General features: G+C 41.7%; 1 protein-coding gene across 1 annotated transcript in view; it reads left to right on the forward strand.

Annotated features, from left to right (window-relative positions):
• The window catches only part of klhl6 (kelch-like family member 6), a 47,976-nt gene that overhangs the window by 17,106 nt on the left and 6,606 nt on the right, over positions 1-24,264 (forward strand). Inside the window, exons 3-6 of the mRNA XM_059949752.1 lie at positions 6,576-7,025; positions 12,720-12,957; positions 16,837-17,039; positions 20,436-20,649. Coding sequence (XP_059805735.1) covers positions 6,576-7,025; positions 12,720-12,957; positions 16,837-17,039; positions 20,436-20,649 — 1,105 coding nt within the window. The remainder of the gene's footprint in view (positions 1-6,575; positions 7,026-12,719; positions 12,958-16,836; positions 17,040-20,435; positions 20,650-24,264) is intronic.

The following is a 24,264-nucleotide window of genomic DNA, read 5'->3' on the forward strand; positions in this document are numbered from 1 at the left end:
ATCAGCTTGTTTGTTACTTGTCAGTTGTTTGAGCTTTGCAGCTGGTATCTCTGAATGTTTGAAGGTGCACATGCCCCTATGAGTCTGTAAACAGGAGGATGGTGTGATTTTCACGTCAATACATCTTCCTGCTTCTGCAGTAATCTTCTAGATTTGAAGTATGCAATGATCTTATGTGCAGAATCAAGCCATTTGGCCCATCTCTATCAGATGTAAAAGAAATTCCCTCTAGCTCTAACATTCTTCTGTCCATGGCTCAACTTAACATGTCCTCTGCTTTCTCAGCTCCTTAACTAATCAACTTCAGCTACATCACAAGACACCTAGGTGCATAGTTTCATCCAAAATGCCGGAGGGACTCAACAGGCCAGGAGCATCTATGGAAAAGAGTAAACAGTCGAAGTTTCGGGCTGACAATCTTCATCAGACGAGGAGCCAGAGTAAGGAAGTGAGGGGAAGGGAGCAAGAACCACAAGGTGATAGGTGAGACCAGGGGCCGGTGGGGGTGGGGGAAGTGGTGAAGTAAAGAGCTGGGAAGTTGATTGGTGAAAGTGGTACAGGGCTGGAAAAGGAGGAATATGATAGGAGAAGACAGAAAGCTATTTTTCCAGTCCTGATGAAGGGTCTTGGTCTGAAACGTCGACTGTGCTCTTTTCCATAGATGTTGCCTGGCCTGCTGAGTTCCTCCAGCAATTTGTGTGTGTTGTTCGGATTTCCAGCGTCTGCAGATTTTCTCTTGTTTGCATATTTTCATCACTCTGTTACTTGCTATTATTTTATATATCCTCTTGGACTCAGTGAAATCAGTTTCTCCATGTCCAACTTCTAGTTGTTTTTTAATGTTTGTGAAACATTTTTTTCATAATGTTTCATAGTGCTCACTCTCCCTCCCATGTCCCCGAGCTGCACTATCTTTTATTATTTTGAGTTTTCTCCATGCTTTCAATGATAATTACATGGCATTTTAAGCTATTTGTATTTCAATGTGTTATTCTTTCCTCTATTCTTTCATACTTTGCATTTTATTATTCTTTAGGTTCAGTCTTATACTTGTCAGTAGATCGCATTCTTGGTTACCTTGTCTCTTTTTAGTGGAAAATAGTTATCCTAAACCTAACAGATACTTATTTTCATTCCTGCATTTTATTCAAATGCTGTTATGACTCTGTCAATATTCTTAACAACTTTATCTGACTCAGCTTCATTTCTGTTTCCTGGTTGTTAGCTTTTTCTCCAAACTGTAAGTCATTCTTTTTCATTCTTAATCATTATAAGTTACGATCACTGCTCCTAGATTTTCTTCTGCACCTTTCGTACATGCTCTTATCTGGGTGATTTCCTCATTGTCTTTCATGCCCTGCCTGTGGTTCATTGCTGCCACCTTCCGCTTTGAACTAAGCAGTTACACTTGCTAAGTTCCAGTCCAGAAATGTTCCCTGAATCTAGGAAATGTTGCAAAATTAATGTCAATATATATCTCAGCAGCAAGGCAGAAGTCCATCAGGGTCACAGACTTGTGAGCCACAGCTGCAACAATAGATCACTAACCTGGTGACTGTAGTGTTTTTGACTTTTACCCTCTCTTCCAACGCTCAAGTTTACTATTTCTGGGCAACACGAGCGAATCTGCAGATGCTGGAAATAAATAAAAACACAAAATGCTGGCAGAACTCAGCAGGCCAGACAGCGTCTATGGGAGGAGGTAGTGACGACGTAGTGCCTCCTCCCATAGATGCAGTTTGGCCTGCTGAGTTCTGCCAGCATTTTGTGTTTTTACTATTTCTGAGCTGTTACTTGTATCTCTGGAGTGAAGGATGGAGCCAAAAAGCAATTTCATTCATCTGCCATCTTCTTGTGGTCTAACATAATTCCCAGAGTCTCTATAAAACTGATACACACCTTGTTTTTTTCTTTTTGCATAGAAATTCATGCTATGTCAGCATGGAAACAGGCTCTTGGGTTGACTGTATCCACGCCGGTGCAGTAGGCTATAGAGCCTGATTCCCCATCCACAACAATCCTATTTTCCTCTTGCTGTTTAATAGAGTTCTGCCATTTTCATCTCATTTCATTCCTTAACTTCTCATTTATTTTCAATATTTGAGATATTCATGTTTTATCCTATCTAAATTGCCTTTGCTCAATACTGTCATTTTCTTGAACCCTGCTAATGGGTTTTATTCAGTCAACCTCAAATGGCAGATCCTCTGTAGGGAATCTTTCTTTTTTATTGTTCTGTACATTCTGAAAGATCTCCTTAAGTGTCTATCATTGAATCTTGGGAGCTGATTGTAAAAGTCCCTTCACCTGATTTGCCGATTCACCTCAGCTAACTCTGCTGTCTTGCACTTTCCCTTGCCTCTACTTTGAGTCATTTGAAAGAGGCAAATGAAAACAGGCCCTTCAGCCCATTGAGTCTAACCCAACCTCCGTCCACCATTCTACACGAATTCTATATTGATATCCTTCATTCCAATTATCCACATTAACTCCCCCACTGATGCACTATCAATAACTCTCAGAGACTGGAAGTGAACGATAGGCTTTTATTAACAGCAAAAGGAGCACGAGATCTCAAAGACTGAGGGAGGAGCAGTGCCCTAATTGCCTTTATACAGGGGTCTGTGGGAGGAGCCACAGGAGCAGTCAGCAGGGGGCGTGTCCAGACAGGTATATGTAGTTCACCACACCCACGTTTCTTCAGAATCAACCATTCACTGAAGCACAGTGGCCAATAAACTTACCACCCCACACATTTTTGGGATGTGGAGGTAAACTGAAGCACCTGGAGGAAAACCATGTGGTCAAAATGAGCACATCCAAACTGCAGAAAGACTGAACCCAAGGTCAGATCTGAACCTTGTTCTCCAGGTCTATGAGGCAGTGAGTGGCTCTACAACACCTAACACTGTTCTGCCCTTTGGTTGTTCCTTTTTAAATTGGTTTTGAATGCTGTATGGTTTGTCTTTTTTGTCCTTTTATTATTTTTGTAACTTTCAGCCCCACATTGAACAACGAATGCGGTCTAGAAGCTCCAGTCTGCAGTTGTGACACATCCCCTGTCCCTAATGTATTAAATAACTAGTTCAGAAGTTAAAAGGAAGTGAGGACACATAGGATTCATGGTGGCATAACTGGATTCAGAATTAGTTAGGTGATAGGAGAAAAAGTGTAATGGTGGAAAGTTGCTTTTCATGACCAGAAACCTGTATGCAGTGGTGTATCACAAGGATCAATGCTGGGATCTGTTGTTTATCTATATTAATGACTTGGATGAGAATTGAATGAGAATGGGTGAGAATGCCTGTGAATATGCAAGAGACTGCACATGCTGGAATCTGAAGAGACACCCGAATTGCTGGATGAACTCAGTGGGTCAGGTGGCATCTGGATTAGATCCCATCTGCGGTTAAATTCCAATGTCCATGGCCTGACAAGACAGTTTGCTGGCAACACAAAGATTGGTGGAACGATAGATAGTCACCTACCTACATAGATCAGGAGGCAAGTTGAACGGGGTGGTTGCAGATGAAATTCAATCCAGACAAGGGTGAGACGATGCTTTGGCCGTCTGAATCAGAATTGGGTTTGTTATCACTGCCGTGAAATTTCAAATGACAGAAAATCTGCAGATACTGGAAATCCAAGCAACACACACACACACATGCACACACACACACACACACACACACACACACACTCACACACACACACACACACACACACACACACACACACACACACTCACACACACACACACACACACACACACACACTCACACACACAGACACACACACACACACACACACACACACACACACACAGACACACACAGACACACACACACACACACACACACACAGACACAGACACACACACACACACACACACACACACGCACAGACACACACACACACACACACACACACACATGCACACGCACACACACACACACTCACTCACTCACTCCTGGAGGAAGTCAGCAGGTCAGACAGCATCTATGGAAAAGACTACAGCTGATATTTTGGGCCGAAACTTTTCAGCAGGACATGGCCTGAAACATCGACTGTACTCTTTTCCATAGGTGCTTGCTGGCCTGCTGAGTTCCTAGAGCATTTTATGTGTGTTGTCATGCAATTTGTTGTTCTGTGGTAGAAGCACAGTGCAAGACATAAAAAATGACTCCAAGTTACAAATCAAAATAAAAAAAAATTAAACAGCACAAATAGCTTGAATACTAGCCAGACATAAAGAGGGACCTTAAAAGCATTGATGGATCTTAGGGTGCAAGTTCATAGCCCCCTGAAAATGTCAACACAAGTGAGTAGGATGGTGAAGAAGGCATTTAGCTCACTTGCCTTTGTCAACAAGGGTATTGAGTATCATTTAGTGGCTGGTTTGGGCACACTTGGAATTCTATGTACAGTTCTGGTCGCCACATTTGAGAAAGGGTATGGCAGTACTGTACATATTTGAAAGAGGGCAGAAGAGATTCCTCAGGATGTTTCTTGAATGGATGGCTTTAGTTACAAGGAGGGAAAAGATGGTCACAACTTTTTCCAAGGGTTAGGGAGTCTGAAACTGAAAGACATGGGTTTAAAGTGAGAGGACAAATGCTTTAAAGGGACCTGAGAGGGAGGTTTCCACACAGTGACTAGTGGATACATGGAAGCTGGTCACAGATTTATAAAGCATTTTGATAGCTACATGGGTAGTGAGGGAATGGAGGATTATGTATCAAATGCAGGAAGATGGGCCAAGCATGAATAGGCATCCTGGTTCACAGGAGTTGAGCTGAAGAGTGTTTCCATGCTGGATGACTCTATGATGATATATTTTATGCAATTAGTTTTTTAAAATAGATTTTTATTATCTTACCTCCTAGAGTGTATTATATTTAACCATACTTGCTGAAGTCCACTCTTTGAGGACTGCACTCTCTGAAGACCACTGTTGCAGATGGAATATTTGCCTTTGTTTCAATAAGTACATTTAATGTCAGAGAAATGTATACACTATAATCTTGAAATTCTTTTTCTTCACGTCTACGAAAACAGAGGAGTCCCCCAAAGAATGAATGTCAGTTAAACGTTAGAAACCCAAAGCCACCCCCAGCTCACTCTCTCATGCACATTCAGCAGAAAAGCAACGATCCCCCCCACCAGCAAAAAAAATCAGTGTCCCCCACCGAGCACTCCAGCGTGCAGCGAAGCATCAATAAAGACACAGACGTGCAGTACCCCAACGACTACTCGTTTAGCCGGTAATTCAACATACCACAGGCTCTCTCTCCCTAATAAGGGAAAAGGAAAAATAGAGATATAAACGATAGAAATAGAGCTGTTTCTGAAGATGCAAGCAAAGGAGTCGCCGTTTAGTGCCGTCTTGACTTCGCTCCGCTGCTCCCCGAGTTGTAAGATGAATCGAGTGCAAATACAGATAAGTACATGGACATGGCATTGGTTTTGCACACAATTTTGCTTTCCTCCTTTAGGGTGGGATATTATCTCATTGAACACATTTTGAGAAAGATTCATTCATTTGCTTCCGGGATAAACGGGTAGTCTCACTTAGGATGACTGAGCAGTTTGATTTATTTTCACTTGAACTTAGATGACTAAAATATGATAATATCATATTAGCTTCTCAGAGGGTTTGACACCATATATTGACAACTTTCTCCTCTTGGGGGTATCTGCCACTGGGGAGTATCATTTCAGATAAAAAAAGGATCAGAGGTGAAGGGAAATTCTTCTCTGAGAGTCATAAATTTTTGGAGTTTTCTACTCAAGAGGGTTAAGGAGACTGACTTATTAGTTATACTCAAGGCTGAGAGATTTTTTTGAACTTTAGAGGAAATTAAATGTTATTGGAAAAGGGAAGATGTTAGAAGTGAAAATAAGGTCAAATCACAAAATCTGGTAGAGAAACTCTGCAGGGCAGGCAGCAGATATGGAGGAAAATGAGCAGCTGATGTTTTACATTGAAATCCTTCATTAATACTGGAAAGAAAGAGTTTGGAAGCTGGAATAAAATGGTAGTGGGAGGTGGAGAAGCACGAGCTGGCACGTGATAGGTGAGGGGAAATGGTAGGTAAGTGGGGAGGGAATGGGAAGTGGCACTGATATGAGAAGCTGGGAGGTGATTGGTGAAAGAGGTAAAGGGCTGAAGAAGGAGAAATCTGATAGGTGGGGACAGTGGACCATGGGGTAAAGGAAAGGATGAGGAAGCTAAGTGTGGGTAATGGGCCAATTGTGAGGGCAGGGATAGATAGAGAAGTTCTAAAGGGACAGAAGGATAAGGAAAAACAAAGGGGGAGTGGGGGTGGAAACAAAGTCTCCTTGAGTTTATTATCTAGTAGAGCATGCTTAAGAGGCCACCCCTTTCGTACGTGTTTTATTCAGGCTCACACATGAAGAACGACAAAATGCAAGAATTATCAGTACTTAGAGTGCTAAGCCCACTGAGATTCAGCAGAAAAAGTGGAAAGGGTTGGAGTAGGAACAAAGTCATTAGGGGGCAGAGGGAGGTGCATTCTTGCATGCCTGCTGACCGTTTCTCGTTTCATCTCCAGTTCCTGCGGATGGTGGACGCCTGTGCCAATTTCCTCAGTGAGGCCCTGCACCCGGACAACTGTGTGAGCATCCTAAGGCTGGCCGATACTCACTCCCTGGACGGGCTGAAGAAGTGCGTGCAGAACTACATTGTACAGAACTTCCCACAAGTACTGACTCACGAGGAATTCCTGGAGCTACCCGCAGAGATCCTGTCGGAGATCCTGGGCAGCGACGAGCTCTGTGTCACAGAGGAGGAGCAGGTTTTCGAGACAGCAATGCGCTGGGTGCGTTACCGAGAGGCGGAGAGGCAGCACCAGCTGAGCCAGGTGCTGAGACACGTTCGCCTACCCCTCCTGGACCCTTGGTACTTTGTGGAGTGGGTAGAAGGCGATGAACTTGTTTGGAAAAATCCTGACGTTTTCAGCCTGTTGCAAGAAGCCAGGATGTACCACCTATCGGGCAATGAGGTTGGAATCAACAGCACATGTTCAGTCATTTTAACCTGCTTTTCACATTATTCTGGTTTGTATTGGTGGGTATAGATCTGGAAAAGAAAATATTTCTACTTATGTAGTACATAGAACATAGAACAAGTTCAAGCTTAAGTTTATTTGGCATTGAATACCCATGAATGCAGCCAAATGTAGCAACATGACTCTGGTGGTAAGGTGCAAAACCTGAGTCAGTTACCAGCAGTCACACACAGCACAGGGTGCGTATAGCACATATACAGTAAGACAGCAGGCATATATACAATAGCAAGCACCTATAAGATAGCAATGCAATACAGTCACAGAAAATAATATAGTCCAAGTCCCTGAATCCATGAATGTTGCTGGGTGTCTGGGCGGCTACAAACAGGCAACGTCACATCTTCAGGCCTAATCTTTGCTATCAGCAAGGCCACAGGTATCCCCCGCCGTTTGATAATAAACCAATGGATTGTTCATTCAACAATCCACACAGCCAATGTCCAACAGGACCTTTCAATCACCAGAAAAGCAACGAAGATGACCACTCGCTGTTAGACTGCACACCTCCTTCATACGCCGATGCCTCTCTGACGCAGGCTTAATCATAATCCACACCGTCCAGCTCCCACAGGTTCTCCTCCAACAAGCAGCTCACTGATGGGGTAGACCTGCAGTACTTTAAGTTCTTAATGTCCAACAGGGTCTTTCGATCATATAAAATATGTTGAACCCATGGAAGCCATTGCTTCTGAGTTCTGCGTTCACTTTGGCCTGTGATGTTGAGCTGACCCTTTAAGCTAGTCTAAAATCAATCTAGCTTTTCCCTCCTACATTTCACTCCATATTTCTCTCATCCATGTGCCTACCTAAGAGTTTCTTAAATGCCCCTAATGCATCTGCCGGCAGGGTGTTCCATGCACCCGCCACTCACTTACCTCTGACATCCATCCCATCAACCCCCCCTTTATTTCCTCCAATCCCCTTAAAATTATGCCTCCTTCTATTAGCTATTTCCACCCCGGTATAAAGTCTCTTGCTGCCCTCTCGATCTATGCCCCTTATCATCTTGTACCCCTCTATCAAGTCACCTCTCATCCTCTGTCGCTCCATCGAGAAAAACCTTGCTTAGTCTATCCTCATAAGACATGCTCTCAAATCCAGTCAGCATCCTCTGCACCCCCTCTAAAGTTGCCACTCCTTCCTTTAATGAGGTGACCAGAACTGAACACAATTTCCCCAAGTGTAGTCTAACCAGGGTTTCACAGAGCTGCAACGTTATCTCACAGCTCTTGAACTCAAAAGTAGACTTCATGACTTTCTAAATCTTTTGCAGTTAATATGCAGCAATGTCGTCATTGTGGAAAATCCCACAGTTTAACCATGACGAAATTTGCATAGAATGATTTAGGGTGAGGATGAGTATTAATTGCAGCCTGAGGGTTTTTTTTTATTGCTCTTAGAAATAATTTATATCCACCTGAGAAAGCAGCCAAGTGCCCGACTTATTGTTGCACAGGAGAAACATCTCCTGCAATTGCTCATCACTTCACTTCGTTGTCAGCCTAGGTTTTGTGCCCAGTTATGGAATGGCTATAGTGGGTGAAGATATGGAGGAATTTGACAAATTTTAAAATTGAGATGTTGTTGGACTGCAAATCAGTATACTTCAGCGATCAAGACTGAAATGGGAGTTTTGGATAATGTAAATGTAAATTTAAGGTAAATTGGTTCCATTGCCTGAGGCAATAGTATTGGCAGTTGGTGTCCTATCTTGTTTTTACATGTAAGACATAGTATTTAACACACTGATACAATAATAAGTAGAATTTCAGGTAACGTGACAGCAATGCTCTGTCAGATAGCAACTACACTTTCCTATTCTTTATCCTTTTGATAAAATCCAAACTTTGCACCGTCAGAAGAAAATTTGACTATGCTGCACTCAGTCCCAAGTGAATATAGATTCCAAAGGCTTGAAGCTCCAGCACAGATCCCCAGTCATTGCCAAATGCCAAACTGAAAATGAGCCAATATTTGGATTCTCTGCCTTTCTCTATTTCCAATCTTGTCCTTTAATCTACTCTCTTTTTTACATTCTTGTAGAAACTTCTATTGTCTGTTGCCAGGTGTATTTTTATAACCAAAAATATCTACTTACATCTTAAATTTATTGTCATCCTTTGCTGGTTTCTAAACATTCCCTAAATCTTAGGTTCACTATTAATCTTTTTAATCCTGTATTCCTTTTCCTTCGAGTTGATGTCACTTTTTTCTCATTTAGTCTTTTTTCCTCAACAGGATATACTGTACTTGTACTGAGATATATGAAATAGCTTCTTCATTAGCTGTCATGGCAGATCTACTGAATTACCCTTCCATCTAGTTTTTCCAAAGAAAACAGCCTTTAACTAGTTTAATCTATTGTGGAATATCTCCACTCTTCTGCCAATTTACCATTTAACTTATTTTCCAGGGAAGGTACTCTTCAACTAATTTGTCCTATTGCAACCATAGCAAACTTCAAGTCATTTTCTTATCTTGCTTCCTACTCATCCGGTTGGCTGCTGCCCGGAGCAGGTGAGGCAGCATTACTGTCCACGAGGGACGTGAGCCTTTGAGCTCGGAATTTTCTGCTAGGTGACAAAACAGATTAATGGCATGGTAGCAGTGATATTCAAATGTTTAAATGAATCTTGATGATGGTCAGTTTATAAATAAATTGTTTAATGCTCTGTGGATTCCCACTAAGCACTAACCCGTATCACCCTTCTCCCATACAGTAGCCCTACCTCACTGGCGAATCCCCCTGCTACTGGAAACATCCCCTCAATGTCCACTCTATCTAGGCCTTTGAATATTTAGTAGGTTTCAAAATTTTCCTCACTCTTCTAAATTCCAGAGAGTACAGGCCCAGAGCTACAAACGCTCCTCATATCTTAACCGTTCATTCTTGGAATCACTCGGAAACCACTTCTGGATATGGTCTGACCTGTGCCTTATAAAGCCTCAGCATTACATCTTTGCTTTTATATTCTAGTCCTCTTGAAAAGAATGCTAGCATCACACTTACCTTCCATACTAACAATCTGCAAATTAACCTTCAGGGAATCCTGCACTGGGACTCCAAAGTTACTTAGCAACTCTGATTTCTGAATTTTCTCCCCAGTTAGAAAATAGTCTATGCCTTTATTCCTTCCACCGCAGTGCCTGACCGTACACTTTCCTACACTGTCTCCCACCTGCCCATTCTCCTAATCTGTTCAAGTTCTTTTGTAGTCTCCATGCTTCCTCAACACTATCTGCCTTTCCACCTGTCGTTGTGTCATCTGCAACTTGACCACAAAGCTTTCAGTTCTGTCATCCAAATCACTGACAGATAATGTGAAAGGTAATGGACCCAACACCAACCCCTGCTGAGCACCACTGGACACCAGCAACCAACCAGAAAAAGCTCCCTTTATTCCCAGTCAGCCAATCTCCTATCCATGCCTCTATCTTTCCTGTAATACCAAGGACACTTATCTTGTTAAACAGCTTCTGTGGCACCTTGTCCAAGCCCTTCTGAAAATCCAAGTAAACAATATCCATTGTCTCTCTGTCTATCCTGTCTGTTACTTACTCAAAGAATTTCAGTATATTTGTCAGGCAAGATTTCCCCTCAAGTCAGCCATGCTGACTTTGGCCTCTTTTATCATGTGACTTAAAGTACCTCGAAAGCTCATCCATACTGACCGACTCTAACGTCTTGCCATCCACTGAAGTCAGGTTAACTGGCCTATTATTTCCTGTATTTTACCCCCTCCCTTCTCAAAGAGTGGAATGATATTTGCAATTTTCCAGTCCTCCGGAACCATTCCAGAATCCAGTGATTCTTGAAAGATTATTACCATTGCCTCCTCAATCTCTCCAGCTACCACTTTCAGAACCCTGAGGTGTAGTACGTCTGGCCTGTGTGACTTATTTGCCTTTAAAGTTTATAGCTTCCCAAGCAAGATAGAGTAATTCCCAAGCACCCCATGTCATGCCCCACGAACCTGTCTCAGGAAGTGACAAACAACTTAATTAAGGTAGAGTAATGCGTATGGATTATGTATGGGTTATAGCAAGGCATTTGATAATGTTCCCCATGGTAAGCTCATTCAGAAGGTCTGGGATCCAGGAAAGCTCAGTTGCTTGGATTCAGAATTGGCTTGGCCACAAAAGATAGAAGGATGGATGTATTCTGCTGTTCCACAGGGATTTGTTCAGGGACCCCTGCTCTTTGTGACTTGGATGAAGACATGAAAAGCTCATGCTGATGCCCTGAAGGTTGGTGGTGTTTTAGATAGTGTAGAAGGTTGTAATAATTATAATGGGACATTAATAGGATGCAAAGCAGACTACACTCACTTCTGCCCCTTGATGCTCTCAAATTTCTGACATGTTGCTTGTGACTTCCGTAGTGAAGACCGATGCAGAATAATTATTCAGTTCATTGGCTATTTCTTTGTTCCCTATTCCTAGCTTTCCAGCATTTATTACCAAGGCAAGAGTTTCTGAGTCAAAGCATGAGCACTGATAGGGGGTAGAGTCACAGTATTTTCCCAGCACAGGTGAGTTAAAATCTAGGGGCACTGGATTAAGGTGAGAGGGAAAAGATTTGGTTGCCTCCTCGACATTGGTGAGAATTTTTGTAAATTGTGGTCCACTTTGTTGAGCACCTCTGTTTCATCCACTAAAAATGGAACTTCCCAGTGGCCAAATTTTTAAATTCTGATTCCCATTTCCATTCCGACATGTTAGTCTATGAGGCCACCCTCAGGGTGGAGAAACAACATTTTATGTTCTGTCTAGATAGCCTCCAACCTGATGGCATGAATATCAATTTATCCTTCCAGTAAAAAATTCCCTCCCCCTTCCTCTTCCTCAATTCCTCACTCTGGCCTCTTATCTCTTCTCACCTGTCAATCACCTCCCCCGGGTCCCCTCCTCCTTCCCTTTCTACTATGGTCCACTCTCCTCTCCTATCAGATCCTTTCCTCTCCGGCCCTTTACCTTTCCCACCCACCTGGCTTCACCTATTGCCTTCCAGCTAGCCTCCTTCCCCTCACCCCACCTTTTATTCTGGCATCTTCCCCATTCCTCCTCAGTCCTGAAGAAGGGTCTCAGTCCGAAATGTCAACTGTTCATTCATTTCCATGGACACTGCCTGACCTGCTGAGTTCCTCCAACATTTCGTGTGTGTTGCTGAAGATTTAAAGGGGCAGGTTTTTCCACACAGGGAAGGTGGGTAGTTGGAACAAACTGCGAAAGGATGTGGTACAGACAGGTACAGTTACAATATTTAAAAGGTGTATTGACAGAAAGGTTTAGAGCAGGGGTTCCCAACCTGGAGTCCATGGATCCCTTAATGTTATTGGTCCATGGCATAACAAAGGTTGGGAAAACCTGATTTCAAGAGAAATGAGGCAAACACAGGCAAATGGAATTGATATATACAAATATTTGCCTTGGTTGGCCTTGATGAGTTAGGTTATAGGGCCCATTTTCATTGTCTATGACACTCTCAGATTACATTCTGAAATCAGCCTGGGAACCGGTCTAACAAAGTTATACAATTTTTTAAATTTACTATGATCTAATTCAGGAGCATTGAAAGCTGGAATAACTTGCCGTTTCCTCCCCGTCGCACTCCTTTGTTTCGTACAGATTATTTCAGAGAGGACAAAGCCCAGGATGCAGGAGTTCCAGTCGGAGGTCTTCATGATAATAGGCGGCTGTACGAAGGATGAAAAGTTTGTGGCAGAAGTAACCTGCTTGGACCCGCTCCGGCGAAGCCGCCTGGAAGTGGCCAAGCTGCCAATCACAGAGCAGGAGATGGAGAGCGAGAACAAGAAATGGGTGGAATTTGCATGTATCACTTTCCGTAATGAGGTCTACATCTCAGGTGAGCCCTGAGCCTAGCAGCATTGGATTTTGATTTCCATTTGTTTTCTTATCAAATATCGTTGAAATGCAGGGAGTAATCAAACTTTTTAGCAACCCAAATGAATGGTCTCAACCCGAAACACCAACTGTCCATTTCCCTCTGTAGATGCAGTTTGACCTATTGAGTTCCTCCAGGAGTTTGTTTTTCCTCCAGATTTCAACATCTGTAGTCTCTGGTGTCGCTAGTCAACCTTTTACTTCAGTTAACCAGAATTCCCGTGAATCACAGTGCATCAGTAATGGAGCAAGGCAGTGTTAGTTTGTACGTATCTCAGCATTTGGTTTTGTTTTAACCAAGGCACCATTTTATACCTTGTTTTAAAATAATTAATTACAAGGTTAACATAAAAGTTAAATTTGAACGCTGCCCTCACACTTCAGGGTGAACTTTAGCCCCATTAGTCCTGGAAGGCATATGCCAAGCCAGTAGTCACTGGCATGAACAAACCGTCATTCTGAAGGAGGGGCAGGCTATCAGCTCGGATGGACCTCTGGCTGGTCTATTGCTTGGACCCCTGAATCTTGGTCAGTTCAGAGACAAACTGGTGAGGGACCCTTCTGATTGGCTTGTCCTGTTTGCCTGACAATCAGGAGCAGGGGGACGAATTGCAGCCAGAACTTGTGGAACAGTCCCTTCAAGTAGTCAAGCAGGGCTGAGTCCTCCCATACTCAAGTTCAAACGGACTTCTGCAGGCCATGGGAATGGCAGGGAACTGGGATTCTATGAACCAATAGCAGTGAAATCCACCCCAGCTCCCCAGTGTAAAGGGGAGAACCCTCTGCCTGGATCTCTTATCCTTTCATTGTCAGAGGATAAGAGCAGACCACCAGGATACACCTGGACTGCAGACAAGGGTGAGGAGCTGGCGAGTATGCTGGAACAGCCCACTTTGTGGTTGTGAAATTGCATGGAAGGCAATTCAAAGGGAATGGCAAGCTCTCAAGCAGTGAGTGATTCTGACTAAGTGGATCCCAACTCAATTACAATTGCTCAGTCCCCTAACAGCAAATTGTAATTGGCCAGAGCCCTGGGGACTCCTCTATCATCCAGATGGCCCCTACATGCTGGGCCTGATTTGTGTTGCTTTATAGGGAGTGTAGAGAAACCTTTACTTGGTATCTGCTCTATGCCACATTTGATTGGGAAGCTTTTCACCATACCATTGCCAGGTCACACCTGACCTGTAGGTGTTCAGAGTATTGGGGCTTTATTCTCATGTCAAGCCCGTGCTGTTCTGTCCTGAGAATGTTTGCTGCTATAGCCAGCAGGAGACTTTATTTTAGCATCAATAGTTTTTTTTCCAGGCAAGCTGTGGCAAGGGACTAGGGAACTTACCCTTCCTTTACTTGCCCTTATCGAACTGTCTGAATTTTTTTAACCATAGCTGACTGGAAATGGTGGGAGATGGGCTGAATGGCTGAATGTCATTGGGAAATATGGAAATATGGAAATTTACAAAGCACCAGAATCCCTCACCCTAAAGAAGTGAAAAACTCAGTACGAAAGGTCACACATGTGCCATTGCTGGTTCCGGCAGCCCCATTAACAATTGTTGAATTTTAAAAATAAATCCCAAGGAAGTTCCATGCAGATTGGCTCACTGCCAGGCTGATTTTCAAAGAGTTCAGTGTTGAAAAGATTGTTAACTGTATCCTAGGAAGAAATGAAGATACAAAGAAGATATTTAGTATGTGTTAATTTTGGTATTGGTCAATTAGTGTTGCATTTATACTGCAAAACACTGCTTCCTCCACAGGGTTTGTAATTCTTACAAATTTCCACAGCCTCCCTGCTTTCCTGCCCTTTCGTCAGTGGCTAATGATTTTCAGAGGTTTTGGAGTGCGCACTACCCAGCTCAATCACATTTGTGCAGCTTTGATATCAGCACCATGCCTGACAAAGAAAATTGCTCCATTCCACCCTCAAATACTTCAACCGTCCTTTTCATTAAGAGAGGAAGCTTCTGTTTTGCCATGGTCCTGTGTGCTAACTGTTCCCCTGTTCTAGACTTCCTCCAGAAGAACTAACCTTTCCTTGCAAAAAAAATTTAAAATGCAGATGTTGGAAATCGAAAATAGAAACAGAAAATGCCTGGAATGTGCAGCAGGTTAGGCTGCATCTGTGGCAAGATAAAAAAGGGTTAACGTTGACCTGAAATGTAATCTCTCTTTCTCTTCCTACAAAGGTGGCCTAACCTGTTGAATATGTCCCACATTTTCAGTTAACATTTTAAATTTTCTATGTGCCTACTGTGTTGAAGCTTGTTATTGCTTTGCATCTCGTTCCACCTTTGAAGCCCGAGGCAATATTCATGCCACCATTCATGATATCAGATTTTTGTAGCACGGAAGGCTATTGTGCCTGCTGGCACTGTGTTATTTGAAAATGCTATCAGTTAGTCAGTGCCCTGGCTTATTGCTTTATTTGTTTATCCAGTTTTGCTTAAGTAGTTGGAACTCAGTGTGAGATCTGTCTCAGAGTCAAGAAGGTGACACCAACTCCAGTAACTGATTCGAAGTACTAGGAACTTTAGCATAGTATCTGAATCACTCTACTGCTCGTGCACTGGAGTTCTGCCTGTCCCTCCACCCAAGCCTGGGTTTGTTCATCTGACCTTGATTCTTTCAGTAGATGTCTGTGCACACGTTTGCAGAACAGGGTGTCTCAGAGTCGTTTCTCAAGGTAGGAGCCCCAGTCTGGCCACACTGTAGAGACTTGAGAGAAAAAAAAGATCTTTGTTAGCATCTTGTTGTATCTTAGAGGAAGTGAGTATTACATTATTAGAGATTCTGCCTTTTAAATGAAATGAAATCTCAAACGGAAACACTGTCTGCTTTCTAAATGATCAATGATCCCAAGAAGAATGTGGGAGATGTTCATGCTGTTTTATCCAATATTTACAGATAGACTAACCACTTTGCTGTTGAGGGAGCTTGCTATGTACAAGTTGGCGGCTGTAATTCTGACTGGTGACTAATCTTCAATAATTCCAAATTGACCGTCAGGGATTTCAAAAGCACTGAGATCATTATGGAAACGCTTCTCACAAGAGCCTTGGGAAGGGAGACAACAGGATGAAAATAGAAATAGCTGGAGACACTCAGCGGGACAGGCAGCTTCAGTGGAAGAGAAAGAGGGTTAATAATTTGGGTCCAAGACCCTTCATCAGAACAGTGTGATAGGAAATAATGGATGTGGCTGTGTGTTCCTTCATGCGACTCAGTTTTGGGCTGTATGAACATGGTAACCATGCACTGAACGTCATCTCTGTGAGACTGGACAGAGTTCCTTTCAGTATTGCTATTTAATATACTCGCACCATTCTATTGGAAGATGCACAGATGATCATAGCAACCTGCTCCATTAAGAAAAATCATCTCATCTTTGGTCTCCTGTCAGTTTTCCACCACTGGAAACACTTTGATGTCAGTTACCATCAGAATCATTAATAATTCTGGATATCCTAAGCTTGTGCTCAAACCCCCACCCCCCAACCTCTAATCTTCTCCAATGGCATCTTATCTAGTTCACCTAGAGAAGTCAGAGCACACTTGGCCACACCCAGGGGTGGAGGCACAGGAGGTTCTCAGTGTCCACTGTCAGTTTTACAATCTGCTGCTAGTATACACTTCATCCATATTAATGCAAGCAATCCTGCAGATGCTGTAAATCTTGAGCAACACATAGAAATGTTCAGTAAGTCAGGCAGCGTCTATGGAGTGGAATAACCAGTCAATGTTTCAGGACCCTTGATCAGGACTGCATATTAAGTCTGCTTGGGATGGCAGGTGTCTATGTGAGGGCGATTAATAATAATATTTCTCTTGGGCTCTCCAGGTGGTAAAGAAACTCAACACGAGGTTTGGAAGTACAATGCCTCCTTAAATAAATGGATTCAAGTTGAATATTTAAACACTGGACGGTGGCGACATAAGATGGCCGTTCTGAATGGCAAGGTGTACGCGGTTGGAGGCTTTGATGGCATCACACGACTCAACAGTGTGGAAGCATATGACCCATTTCACAACTGCTGGACTGAGGTATCTTTCGAGGGGAATATCAAACAGTGTAATACAAACCTCAGACTACAGTACCTTGACAATTTCTTCTCTGTGCTCTCTCTAATTTCATACATTACATCCTGTGGCACAGTTTTTTTTTAATGCTGTTTTTGCCAGGTCTGCGTGTTGCACCTATCGAGAAAGAATACAAACCTTAACCTCTTAACCTCCCAGACACACCAAAGCACTTCACACCCAAAATGGCACATTTTAGCTGAAGTTTCTAATGAAGTGCAGGGAAACTGATTCAAGAAATTTTACAGAACAAGGTCCTCCTGGGCAATTGGGAAAGATGACAGAGTTATGGATTAATATGTTAGTCGGAGGAAGGTATTTGCAAAGGTACTACACTGAAGTCTTGTCTTAGATATTGTTCATGAGCAAAAGCAGGCAGACTTGACAGAGATGAGAAGGCTAACAGAACCCACAAGAAAATATTTATTGAAGTTAAAATAGCAATCTGTTTATTTGAATAAAATAAATAGATCCAATCTGTTACTATTCGTATCTAAATAAGGTCTGTTGTGAACCCAAGTTATTCCAAAGCACTTTACAGTTAAAAGGAAAGTTTATTTTAATGATGACCCTGTTATATTGAGGAACAGCAGCTTCCAGTAAATGCACAGCAAGATCTCACAAACAAAAATGTCCAGAAATTCTGTACTTGTTTTCCAGATGTTAGTAGAAGGAGAAAAATAGGCTAACACCTGGATGAAAATTCTCCAGCTTTTTGTTTAGTTTCTCATTTTACCTTAAAGACAACAGATATGACAGCACCTTTCCCATGTTGCTCTGCAACATTGGGTTGGATTATATTTTCAAGGAGTTAGATTTGAGTCAGGAAACAAACTACTCAACTTAAACAAGCCCAACTTTTCCCCATCGATCTTTATATTTAATTAAAATGTAAATTAGCTAAAAGCCTGGCTTGGCCCAACCATGTTGACCCCAGGGCCAAGAAAGCTCACCAGGGCCTCCACTGTCCCTTTGACCATCACCAATTTTTACTGATGCTCTAGGGAAAGCAGCCTATCTGGATGTGTCACAGGTTGCTATGGCAACTGCTCTGCCTTTGCCCACAAGAAAACGCAGAGAGTTGTGGACACAGCTCAGCACATCACATAAACCGGTCTCCCTTCCTTGGACTCTGTCTACGCTTCTGGTTGCCTTGATAAAGCAGCCAGCAGAATGGAAGACCCCACTCACCCTGGACATTCTATCTTCTCCCCTCCTGCATTGGGTAGAAGATACCATCAGGCTCAAGGACAACTTCCATCCCACTGTCGTATGACTATTGAACGGTTCCCCCATACAGTAAGGTGGACTTGACTTCCCGCAGTCTATTTCCATGTGACTTTGCACTGTAGTTTCTCTGACATTGTAACACTTCATTCTGCAAACCTCATTGCATTGTTGTAATGAATTGATTTGTATAAATGGTATGCCAGTTCTTCATGTGACAATAATACACCAAGTTATAACCAAGGATAGGCTATTTGGCTTGACAGAAGTGTTCTGTGCAGCACCATGTTTGAAAATTCCCTCATGAAATGCCCTTCCATGTCATATCTCAAGGATTCTCAAATCCATAATCAGTGACTCAGTGGTTCAAATATTGTGCCATCCTGCCCCTCTGTTCCTTTCAGAACAACTCTCTTTGAGGCAGTAATTACAATCCATTCCTCTTCTTTAAGTCCGATGCACCAACCAACCTAACTGAGTAAAGCTGTTTCCAAATCTTTAACCTTGCTCATACTGTACATGGGGCAGATTTTAGTTGGTGATCATTTGCATGTGTGTTGTCCATACAGTGGGGGCAGCAGATATCTGACCAAGAGACCTGGGTTGTGGGGTGCTTGGTTAAACCCTGGTGAGGTGCTGAGATCAACTACGTTAAGCTGCTACTCTTACTTTCGTTTGTTGTGAGACAATTTCCTTCAACATCACATTTCGCTGCCAAGACATTGGAGGCAGCTTTTCCGCCTGGACCTGGGTAACACAGAAGTAGAATTGGGGAGAAGTTAGTAAAAAAGTCTTCTTTCTATTTTAACCCATTTATACTCAAAATCTATGAAATAACTATTTTTGTGATGGTATTGGGTTTGCTGACTGCGAAGTTTTAAACTCAAATGATATTAAACCCTATCCGAGGTAAACAGCCACGAGTACAGTCACTAAAGGGAGATTATACTGTGACTACCCAATCTTCAAAAACTGCTTCACTTGCCATGTTTACTCTCTATGGTGAGATTAGCTGCCAATACCCACTATACGAGCATTGGGCCCCTCTCCTTATCAAAGAGAAGGTACTTCCAGCTAACAAAGCAGTTTAAAATACAATTCATTTATTTTCAGTGATACACATTTAAACCCAAACAACACTCTTAAAGCACATTTAAAACTGTGAGTTTTCCATTTTAAACATTTCCAAATTATAAACCATTTCTAAAACACAACACAAGAAAGATAAAGGATTTCCAAAACACAGGAATAATTCCTGCAAACAAAAAAGATTAATCAAAGACACAGATGAAAAATCGTCTGTTGCAGTAACCGTAGCCTGGGGAATAGATTCTAGTTCACCCTAAGTTTCTTTTATGTTTGTTGATGTTCCTTAACTCATTTCTGACAAGCCTGAACAGCTCTCTACATTTAGACTTTTTTCTGTCACCTGGGTGACTTCACACACATAGAAGCATAGAGCACAATACAGACTCTTCGGCCCACAAAGCTGTACCAAACACGTCCTTACCTTAGAACTACCTAGGCTTACCCATAGCTCTCTATTTTTCTAAATATGATATTTCCTCAAATGCCCTTCTATATACAGTCTAAAAGCATTTTGGAGACACAAAACTCTGCAAATACTTTAACGCTAACCTACTTGAGTATATTAAACCAATATTAATAGATCAGTTATTGACATACTAATTGATGTGCTTCCATCTGGTCTGCAAGGTTCTTTTGAACGAAACAATTTAATCCATTTGTCTGTTTTGAAACACGCCAATTTAAATAACCCATTGAATAATACTGCGCCTCTAAGCAATAAGATAGGATGCTATGAGCTAGCATCTGCTTCTCACAGACAGAGTATCTGCACATACGTATATAGGGCTTGTTCATAAAGCTGTGTTTTTAACTTCAAGCTGATTACTGCAGTGCATTTACATTTTGAGAGCCGCAGACTGACTCGCCTTTACCTCCAGAAGTTAATCAACTGTTAATAGTTGGAAGTTTGTAATCTTACAAATGGCAGCTGTTGTGTTTAGTAAGCAAGCTTAGCAAACGACCAAAGGGCCCACTGCCCAAGAAATGAATTTCCATCACCATTTAATTTTATTGCTTTAGTTAATATTATTTCTTTTGCCACAGGGAGTTCCACTCCTCATAAATGTGAGTTCATTTGCCGCCACTACCTACAATAAGAAGCTATATATTATTGGAGGAGGACCCAATGGGAAACTGGCTACAGACAGAACCCAGTGTTATGACCCTGCAACAAATACGTGGAGCCTGAAATCACCTATGCCTATAGAAGCCAAATGCATCAATGCGGTTACATTTAAGGACCATATTTATGTTGTGGGTATGTGAAGGTGGTTGCTTACTGTGGATCTCTATATGATGAGTGCACAAAAGAAAGATACTTATGACAGCAAAGACCATTGACTCCACTTAGATCATGATTCACCTCTGTCTTAATTTGACATCTGCGCTTTGCTAGCCTATTTAGCAAGTACTGGTTTACGGTAAATGTAATAGATTAGGCATTTACCACCACCATTCTTTTATGTGGAGCTGCTTTGTAATCACTTTCATTTTAGTTATTCAATACAACTAATATATCAGGCAATAACAACAAAGTTAGTGTTCCACTACTCTACCAGGAAATGTTTTTGTATCTGCTACAAGTTGTATTAAAGTATAAATTATGTGTGAGAAAGAGCCTATCATCTACAAAAGCATCCAGATTAAGTGAGTTGATAAAACTGACAAAACCTGAGCAGATGGAAACCCGCAGCAAAGTGCACGATAATCCATTATAAATCCTCCAAAGGAAAGTTAGAGAATTCCCTCAGAATCAAAATGGCAAATGGAGTGTTAGCACTTACTTCCAGACACTGCAACACAAAAATCAGGAAGTGAGTCCATATTATTCTGATCAAGACGTACAAAAGAGCTGGATGAACTCAGCAGGTCGTTGACTGCTTCTTTCAATGGATGCTGCTCGACCTCCTGAGTTCATCCAGCTTTTTTGTACGTCTTGATTTGACCACAGCATCTGCTGTGTACTTTGTGCATATTATTCTGACATATCGTAATAGTGGGAGGATATCAGAATCAGATTGAGATTTAATATCACTGGCATATGTTGGGAAATTTGTTAATTTTATGGCAGCAATACAATGAAATTTTTTTTGTGTGCCATACTCTGCCAGAGCCTCGGCAACCGCTTAGCGGTTCAAGTGGTTGTCTTGGAGGAAAGATTCAGTGAGTGTTCCCCCACGTCCTTCTCACAGCGCAGTGTTTTTTGTTGTGTGAGGCCGAGTTGAGAGTTCGACATTCAACCCAGCACGGATGGAAAGTGTGTCTGGGAGTGGCCCAACTGGATTTGAACTCGGGAACCTTTGCTCCGGAGTCCGGCACTTATGTCACTGCGCCACCAGCTGGCTACAATGAAATACATAGTAAATAAATAGAGAAGAGAGAAAACTGAATTGCATTATATATATATATATATATACACACACACACACAGATACAGACACAGACACACACATAAAAATACTTAAGATAAGTAGTGCAACAAAAATGAAATAAGAGGTAAGGTAGTGTTCATGGGTTCAATTCATGAGTTCAACGTCCATTCAGAAATCGGATGGCAGAGGGGAAAAGCTGTTCTTGAATTGCTAAGTGTGTGCTTTCAAGCTTCTGTACCTCCTTCCTGATGAGAGGAGGGCCTCTCCTGGGTGGTGGGGGTCCTTAATGATGGTTCTACAGAATGACCTCAGACACAGGTCGGCCCCTTTAGTTTAATGAGAGGGTATTGCTGCAAGAATTTCAGCTGTTTTAGTTTAGGTAGGTTCATTGTTGAAAAACCTTTTAATAAGCTTTTAAAGATTGTAAAATTTTCTTTAATAAAGTAAGTTAGTTCTTTTAATGTCATTACAGTGGCTAGAAAATTTGGAAGTAATTGATTTGAACTATTTTATCTCTGTTTAAAATTGATTTGTTTTAAATTATTTAAGTTGTTTGGCATTTTTTAACTTTAAGAATTCCTTCTACAAGTTCACATGGGGAGAACAGTCACAGATAAGCCTTTTCCAAGTCAGTGTTGAGTGGCCACACACCATAAAGTTTGGGCCAACAGCTCCTATACATTAACCCTGGTGTTTGAGATTCATGGAACAAGAAATTATATTGTGTATTTGATCTCCAAACTTCAATGAAAGTACTGAAGCCCATTGTAATAAATGATCCTCTAACATTCAGTCACCTTGATCCAGAGTCCTTGGCTATTAATCTGTATCAGGGCTGTGTTTTCAGTTGCAATTTTATTTATTTATTTATGATTGAATGGTTAGACTTTTGGAAGTATGCCAGACTAAAGAAGAATAACGTTAGCTATTTTGAATGATGCAAATTGGCAACTGTATAACATACATCCCTGATAGACTGATTGGAAGTTGCTGCACAAAGAGTTAAATTTCCCTGCGCAAACACTGGGAAATCTGCAGTTGCTTTAAATTTCCCTGGTTGTTTGTTGCGAGCAAACGACAGCGCCCCCTTCTGGATAATCCTATGTATGTGAAAAAGCATTTTCAGAGCTGTTTCATAGCATCTGTCGCAAGACAAATTTCACAACATATGCCGGTGATATTAAACCTGATTTTGATTCTGATTCTGAATCATTAATTTCTCCTCCATCAGATGAAATACAAAAAAAACCCAGGAAGGCAACATGGGTGATAGAAGGAGTTGCTTTTGAAATATTTGGGTCAGGAAGAACTTTTCACAGAACGGGGTATTTAGTTTGCGGAATAAGTTACATAAGGAAAGATTGAAACAGGGGTCATGAGAAAGTGCAATAGGATTCTAGAGAAAGAGTAGATTGAAGGATAGGATGAAAAGATAGAGTGGGAGTAAACAATTAGGTGGGTTATGTTAGGCAGGAGGTGGGAGTAAGTGTGTTATGGACAATGGACAGGTGATAAAATTACTTAGGTGGGATTGATGTACACGGTGAGGAAGAAGTATGGGATTAGGAAAATGATTCAGTGGCTACATTTGAGACAAAAGAGGCTGATGGTATTTAGAGGTCTGCTCAGCTGTGGTTTAAGCACATTTTAAGGATGAAATACGTGGTGAGATGATAATGGAGAATTGGTGAATATGGTGAGGTGGGGAGCTCAGATGAGGCAGTGGAAGAAAAAGGAATTCCGTCAGATTCACTAACAAGTTCCAATTGTGCATGCTATGCTGCTGTTAATTTCCACGATTGTAGCTGCCATATAGAACAAAATAGTTTTATTTTGAAAGCTTCAAGCATTTTCTATTGTATTTATAAAGTAAGTTTTCTATTACTGTACCTAGTTAAAAAGAGGCCAAGAGTAGGTATGATGTTGGAATGAAGTTGGACACAGTATTAAATAGCTTGGAAGTTACAAAACCTTTGGAAGGACACAGTTTGTGAGAACTGTATGATGTAGCAGTGGTGCTGTTAAATGTCCAAACACTCACCAGGATATACAGAGGAAGCGGTTCAAAATGCCAGTCAGGATGCCACGTTAAATTGATGCCATTTGCCATTTTTAAACTCCACCTATCAACTAACACTCTTCCTTAAAAATATACAGCCAAACATGTTATGCACCAAAAATGATTTTCAAACAGTGCAACAAAGGTTTTAACAACCATTGTGTTTGTTAATGTCCTTCAGTTGGGATTCTACAGGAGCAGGCCCAAAGTGCAGGTAGTGACAAGGTAGGTATTAGAGAAAGGTGGTTGAAACGGAGTGTGATACATGTAAAGCAAAAGAAATATGGCGGGAATGGGAAAACTAGTTCCATAAAATAACAAATTTTACAACCTGATTCCGATTCTGATATTCAGTTAGATCTGAGGATAAGGTTACAATTAACTTCATTTATGTGATTCAACTTTCACTGAAACTCAGTTTGCATACCATTGTATGTGATAG

This window comes from Hypanus sabinus, chromosome 2, assembly GCF_030144855.1.
Source record: "Hypanus sabinus isolate sHypSab1 chromosome 2, sHypSab1.hap1, whole genome shotgun sequence".
Classification (NCBI taxonomy): Eukaryota; Metazoa; Chordata; class Chondrichthyes; order Myliobatiformes; family Dasyatidae; genus Hypanus; species Hypanus sabinus.